Consider the following 7160-nt stretch of genomic DNA (forward strand, 5'->3'; position numbering starts at 1 on the left):
TCTAGAGTCTGAAGATATGACAAAGTGCAGGTGGGTGAAGACAGAGATAGGCAGATTCAAGAGCTCTGAACTGTTCAAAGCACATGCAAATAAGTGGCAGTAATGAAAATCTCCTACCTGCAGAGACACAAACTGGAAGAAGCCCTTGCTGAAGCTGAGGAGCATAGGGATGTGGTTGTCAAGGATGCAAAGTGCCAACTCTTTTGAGCTGAAAGTACCACTGTAGAAGGCGAAGCAGGACATGACCCACACTTTGGTGGTAGCTACTCTTCCAGCAGCAGATCCCTATTCAGAAGCAGAGGCCCAGTGACTGGAGGAGGCATCTGTGGCAAAAGCATCACCAACTCTGGAGCCAGCTGTGCTTTTGTACCACAGAATTGCCTGGATTGGAAAAGCCCTTTAAGATCATCGAGTCCAACCATGAACCCAACACTGACAAGTCCCCAACTAACCCATGTCCCTCAGCACTGTGTCTACACGACTCTTCAATCCCTCCAGGGACAGGGACTCCACCACTGCCCTGGGCAACCCCTTCCAATGCCTCAGAACCCTTTCAGCAAAGAAATTCTTCCTCACATCCCATCTCAACTGCCCTTGGTGCAACTGGAGGCCATTTCCTCTTGTCCTGTCCCTTGGTCCTTGGTTGAACAGACCCACCCCCACCTCTCTCCACCCTCCTCCAAGGGACTTGGACAGAGACACAAGGTCTCCACTCAGCCTCCTTTTCTCCAGGCTCAACACCCCCAGTTCCCTCAGCCACAAGGGAACTCAGCACACTTGTGCTCCAGACCCTTCCCCAGCTCCGTTGCCCTTCTCTGGACACGCTCCAGCACCTCCATGTCCTTCTTGGACTCAGGGGCCCAACACTGAACCCAGCACTCGAGCTGCAGCCTCACCAGTGCCCAGTGCAGGGGGAAGAGAACTTCCTTGGTCCTACTGGCCACACTGGTGTTGATGCAAGCCAGGATGCCATTTCTGTCCAAAAGTGCTGTACAGTTGCATTTGGTGCCAGTCGTCTCATCAAAGGAAGAAAACTTTTCCTAGGATGACAGTGTGAAGAGAAAAGATGCAGCCAAGGAGCCATAAAATACAACTACAGTCTGGAGCAACATGATCTGACACACGAGGACTGAGGACAATCACAAGATTAACTCTAGATCTTCTCATGTCTCATTCCCCTAAGGGTGTCTGCGAGCCCTGGAGCCAAAGTCTCCAAGAGATGCCAGATCCCTACAGCAAAGCTGGTAATTTTGGCTTATAATTGTAACCAACCACTGAATAGGGAAGGGGAAAGAAACGCAGTAAACAAAACAAAATCATGGGTTTGAAACTTCCACCCTGCCCCTACAAAACATGCCACCCTCCTACACAACGACGCGGGCACCAACGCTATCCCTGTCCTTCCAAGGACACACGTGTGAACAGCAAAGCCAGGAAAAGCCCAAGCCATGATGCAATGAGGGCACCTGCCCAATGTAGGAGACAAAGAACCAAGCCTAGCCCTGGCCCAAAACAGATGGGAGCCCAAATTTCAAGCTGAGGGATGAGGGGAGGAAAAGACAACAGTTTTCTAAGGATTTGGTCAATATGAGTGTCTGCAAAAGCCACCATATTCCAAGCAGTTTCCATTTCAACTAATCAGCAATTCCCCCCACATTGGAAAACACTCATATCAGCAACCTGCAGAATAATCACCTTGAGAAATAGATTTGGCCCCACAGATGCTTCCCTGGCATTAAAACACGTTGCCTTTTTATAGGCAGAATCAACAAAACACGGTCATTTACCACTAACTTGCCTGCAAGAGACTTTGTTCATCAGTTCTCAGTAAATTCACATTTATCACTAATATCTTTTTTATTAAACAGCAGGTTGAATCACATTCTTCTACAAAGCTCTAACTTATAAGTTGAGGGACCAGCAAAACCTAAAGATCTCCTTTGATAGAAAAGCATTTTTGATTTTCAAAGTCCGAGTTCCACTTCATCCAACCTATAAAAAAAGGGAATGTGTCATTTTTTACCACGTCTCCTGAAAAGACGTCACCCACCACAGCTCCCCTGATTTGTGTTGCTATTACACAAGACCTAAATATGACCCCTCAGACTTAACAGCATTCTTCAAAGCTCTACAGGGCAAATATGCTGCTGCTTTCTCTCTTGGTGAGCTCAATATATGCTAAGTAGTTCACATCCTTTGCATCATAAACATTTTGTGGAAGTTTCATGCAGCCTCGCCCCGTTTTCCACACAAATAAAAGGAAGAAGGTGCTCCACTGTGGTCATAGGGAGCTGCACTCTGGAGTCTGCTCCCAGCACATCGCCTGCACCACTCTGTCTCCCACCAGCAACAATGCCCTTCTGCTCCTACAGCATCAGCTCTGGCCATTCCATCAGGAATTTAATCTCTTCGTCTGTAGCTCTTCCCAGGAATCGACGTTTCAGCACTGCTTTGTGTCACTGGAGTGGTGGCATGGGCTACCGTGGTTTGGGTTACTTCAGGAGCAGAAGTCTTGACAGTATGGCATGCTCCAGGCCCAGAATAGCTGTTGGAAGATGTTCTCTTCCAAGATGTGGATATGGCTTTGGTGTAGCTGGCACTGGGTTTGGCTACAGAGGCGCTGGCTTTGGCTACAAGGTTGGTGGAGTCTCCAGATCATGCACCATCACACCCATCACCATCAACGAGCAACTGCTCCAACCACTCAGACTGGAAATTGATCCCAACATACAAACGGTGAAGAACCAAGAGAAGGAGCAGATCAAGACTCTCAACAACAAATTTGTTTCTTTCATTGACAAGGTGAGCTGAGAACCCCTCCCCAGCTCCAATTTGCAGGCGTTAGGGTCTGATTGAGGTGTCTAGCATGGAAAGGGCATGGAAATCTTGTAAGACATTTTAGACATTGAGGGCAACTTGTATAATGGTGCCACTTGAGCATCAAGATGTTTAGGAACCACTGGGGAAGTTTCAGTGTACACTAGGCCTGACCACAAGGCAGGAAGAAGCTAAAACCAGTTTCATCAGCTCTCCAGTTCCTTCCCATTCCTCTCGGCAGACCCCCAATTTATTGCAAATCCCTCCTTTCTGAAAGGAGATTAGGTTTTGTGCATTTCCACAGGGGTGGCCCAGAAACAGCCTCTGCACAAAGGCATTTTGGAGTAGGAAATGTTGCATTCACATACACCAGGAACAGGAGCACACATTTCACTGGTGTTGTGTGGACACCAGCTCTCTCTTAATCATCATTCGGTTCCTGTTTTGCTTTCTAGGACTTTTCATACGGGCAGATAGAGATAGGACAAGGGGAAATGGTTTTAAGCTAAGAGAAGGGAGATTTAGGTTGGATATTAGGAGGAAATTTTTCACCCAGATGGTGGTGAGGCACTGGAACAGGTTGCCCAGAGAAGCTGTGGATGCCCCATCCCTGGAGGCATTCAATATCAGGTTGGATGGGGTCCTGGGCAGCTTCATCTAGTGGCTGGCAGACCCTGTTCACAAGTTGGAACTTTGTGATCTTTAAGGTCCTTTAAGGATTCTGTGATTTCATGATTCAGGTTCGATTTCTGGAACAGCAGAACAAGGTGCTGGAGACCAAGTGGAGCTTTCTGCAGGGTCAAAAACACCACAAGAACACCATCACGCCCATGTTAGAGACTTCTATTGGTAACTTGAAGAAGCAGCTGGAAGCACTGAGGCACAACAGAGTCCAGTTAGAAACAGAGCTGAAAGCAGCACAGAAGGTTTTGGAAACCAACAAGAACATGTAAGTAAAAAAAAACAGAGAAACGTGAGTGCTGGGCTCAAAAAGTTGTTGAAGATTTGGAAATAGGTAGAGACCATGAACTTTTTGTGGTAGTAAAGAGTTCCTACAGAACTAATGCATAGATGGAGAGATCTACCAGGCTCTCAATATATAAAATAATCATAGAATCTCAGACTGGTTTGGGTTGGAAGGGACCTTAAAGATCATCCAGTCCCAACCCCCCTGCCAGCAGCAGGGACACCTTCCACTAGACCAGGTTGCTCAAAGCCTCATCCAACCTGGCCGAGAACACTTCCAGGGAGGAGCAGCCACAGCTTCTCTGGACAACCTGGGCCAGTGTCTCACCACCCTCCCAGCCAAGAATTTCTTCCACAGATTTCAACTCAATCTTCCCTCTTCCAATTCAAAGCCATCACCCCTTGTTCTGTCAAGGCCAACTTCACAGAGATGGAGGAAATAGAAAATGTCTCTCTTCCAGATTCTCTTCCTTTCCTTCCTAATTCAAGGAATTAACATTTAGAAACATTCAGCAGCACTTTGCTGTTGCTGAAGTCAAATAAAAACAATTCTGCTACAAATTTGTAGAGGCGCAGAAACCTCTCTGAGAACTTGTTTGCTATCCCATGGGCTACAAAACAAGAACAAAGCATCCCAAAACACTGTTTGGGGAGAAGGAAAAAAATAACAATAGAGTTTCACTTCTTGAAAGAAGGCTTGTAGAAACCCAAACAAAGATGTAATTGTGCTGGACTCAAAGCCTTCCATTTTCCCACGCAGGTACGAGGACAAATGCAGCCAGCGGACGAGCACTGAGAGTGAGTTTATTGCCCTGAAGAAGGTGAGCAAGGGGCTGTTTGAACTTTCCTCCCTGGGTTCAGGTCTTTGGTGTGCACGCAGTGATTTATTTCCCCAAAAGCAGCACACAAAACAAGTACAAGCAGGAGCTGGTGCTTGGGTTTGCTTGACTTCAAGTCAGCAGCAACTGTGTAACTGGGAGCTGGCGCACGGTCACGGTACCAGCACTGTAAGTCCCTCACCTCAAGGGTAGCCCCAAGTCTACTCTCGCTAACAAACTTCCTTCTTCCATCCCCAACGCGTCTCCAGGACGCGGAGTGTTTTTTCTCAAACAAAGCAGAGCTGGATGCCAAGGTGAAAAGCCTGAAAGAAGAGATTGAATTCCTGAGAACATTCTACGAAGAGGTAAGAAACCTCCCATTGCTCCATCATTTGCATTTCCCAGCTAGATGTTGAAGTTGTTTATCTGTCCACGGGTAGAGAATCAGAGTGAGTTTTGCACTTCACTCGTAAGAGAGACGTAATAATGTATTTATTGGTATAAAACAGTGAATTAACAAAGTTCAAAGGTTAAAGCAACATTCATTTAACAGGATTCAGTGGTGAGGGTCACTTGATTATTTCCTGCAGAGAGGACAGGGTCAGACAAAACGGTCAGGGAGACCCTCCCGTTGAGTCATGAGGTTTGGAAAAGACCCTCTTGCTCTCTAAACTCCTTCTCAGAGAGGAGTCCAGGTGCAGCTCAATCCAATCCTAGTCCCAGACTTGGTCAACTGTTTGTGTCTAAAGGATTATTTATATGCACAATCAATCCGTTATATCACTTAACTCAGATTTGGCAGGTGAGCAGCTTACCAAGGATCTGTCACGGTAAGGAGTCTCTCAGCCTTGAGGAGTAACTTTGAGAGGTGTCCCTACTCAAGGGGAGATCCTGGTGTGCAGCCCGCAGTCATTTCAGGAGAGCTCTGTGGGTCCTGGGCTGTCCACTATCGATGGAGTAAGATGATTGACCTATAGTCATATTTGCATACCGGCCCTATTTTGGTGGCTGGATGCTCAGCAAGCCCTTGGCTGGTGGAACAAGTTGCCCAAGACAGCCTTTGGCTCTTGTGTTGTTATCCATCACCCCTGAGCCAGATGCAGCTATCACAACCAGAGAACATCCATGATGGTCACCACTGATAGTTATCACTTGAACAGGGTTATGGGAAATAAAGCTCAGGGGGACAGGGGGAACTCACTGTCCCATTATCCCAAAGGACAGAAGAAGAGGAGGTAACTCAGGGCAGTGACCACCACCTGCAGTGAATGGTGAGACTTGGTAATTCATTTCTGCTTGGTCACCACAAAGGAGGAATCAACTTGCATGGTGTGGATGACACACCAGCTGGGGCTGGACTGGGAGCACAGCAGGACCACCATGTCTCTGACCAGCTCAACCCCATGTCGTCACCAGGAAATCCACCAGCTGCAGGCCCACATCTCAGATACCACAGCGGTTGTGCAGGTGCACAAGAGCAGAGATCTCAACTTAGATGGCATCACTGTGGATGTCAAGGCTCGGTACGAGGACATTGCCCGCAAGAGCCGGGCAGAAGCACAGGCCTTGTATGAAAGCAAGGTGAGAAAACCTGGCAGATGGAGGGTTTGGGTGCAGTTTCTCTCTTCAAACCAACTTTAAACCCAGAGAAACATCTCCCACTCTCCTAATTTGCTCTGATGTAACTCAACACGTGTTTTTGGGATATGCAACAATGTCTTTTTGGGCTTTTTAAGCTTGAGGAGCTACAAGCCATTGCAGGCAGAAACACCAACAGCCTGCGAGAGACAAAAACCAAGATCGCTGAGCTGACACAGTTAGCCCAGAGACTGAACAGAGAAGTCAGGAGCACCAAGGACCAGGTGAGCATGGTCAGGTCTGGAGGTCAGAGTGAATTACTGTTCCTGTGAGCTCACACAACTAAATTAAATGGTGCTGTAGCACCTTCCAAAAGGTGTTCATGAACTGGGACTCCGCTGCTCTAACTAGGGTTGAATTAAAGCCCAACTCATGCAGCACTTGAATGCAGATGCAGTTACATCATCCTACCTTCTGTGAGGAACACGAGGAAGCACTGAAACTGCATGATCAACTCCCTCAAACCCCTGCCAAGAGGGGACTGTAAGTCCCTCTTACTGCTGGGCTGAAGGCACAACCAGACTTTAAACCCATCTTGGTGTCAGGTCCGGCACTCGGGTCACAACAACCCCATGTAACGCTGCAGGCTTGGGGAGGAGTGGCTGGAGAGCTGCCTGATGGAAATGGATGTGGGGGTGTTGGCTGGTAGCCCAGGTGGCCAAGAAGGCCAAGGGCATCCTGGCCTGGATCAGCACCAGTGTGGCCAGTGGGACCAGGGAAGTTCTCTTCCCCCTGCACTGGGCACCGGTGAGGCCGCAGCTGGACTGCTGGGTTCAGTGTTGGGTCCCTGAGTCCAAGAAGGACATGGAGGTGCTGGAGCGTGTCCAGAGAAGGGAACGGAGCTGGGGAAGGGTCTGGAGCACAAGTGTGCTGAGTTCCCTTGTGGCTGAGGGAACTGGGGTTGTTGAGCCTGGAGAAAAG

At 48.2% G+C, this 7160-nt stretch overlaps 1 protein-coding gene across 1 annotated transcript in view; it reads left to right on the forward strand.

The window, feature by feature from the left end:
- The first annotated feature begins 2175 nt into the window (after nt 1–2175).
- LOC104527878 (keratin, type II cuticular Hb4-like) overlaps nt 2176–7160 on the forward strand; it is a 5630-nt gene continuing 645 nt past the window's right edge. The window contains exons 1-6 of the mRNA XM_010171709.2: nt 2176–2802; nt 3558–3766; nt 4544–4604; nt 4871–4966; nt 6018–6182; nt 6338–6463. Of these exons, the coding sequence (XP_010170011.2) occupies nt 2176–2802; nt 3558–3766; nt 4544–4604; nt 4871–4966; nt 6018–6182; nt 6338–6463 (1284 nt within the window). The remainder of the gene's footprint in view (nt 2803–3557; nt 3767–4543; nt 4605–4870; nt 4967–6017; nt 6183–6337; nt 6464–7160) is intronic.

Source organism: Antrostomus carolinensis, unplaced genomic scaffold, assembly GCF_000700745.2.
Source record: "Antrostomus carolinensis isolate BGI_N321 unplaced genomic scaffold, ASM70074v2 scaffold14017, whole genome shotgun sequence".
Taxonomy (NCBI): domain Eukaryota; kingdom Metazoa; phylum Chordata; class Aves; order Caprimulgiformes; family Caprimulgidae; genus Antrostomus; species Antrostomus carolinensis.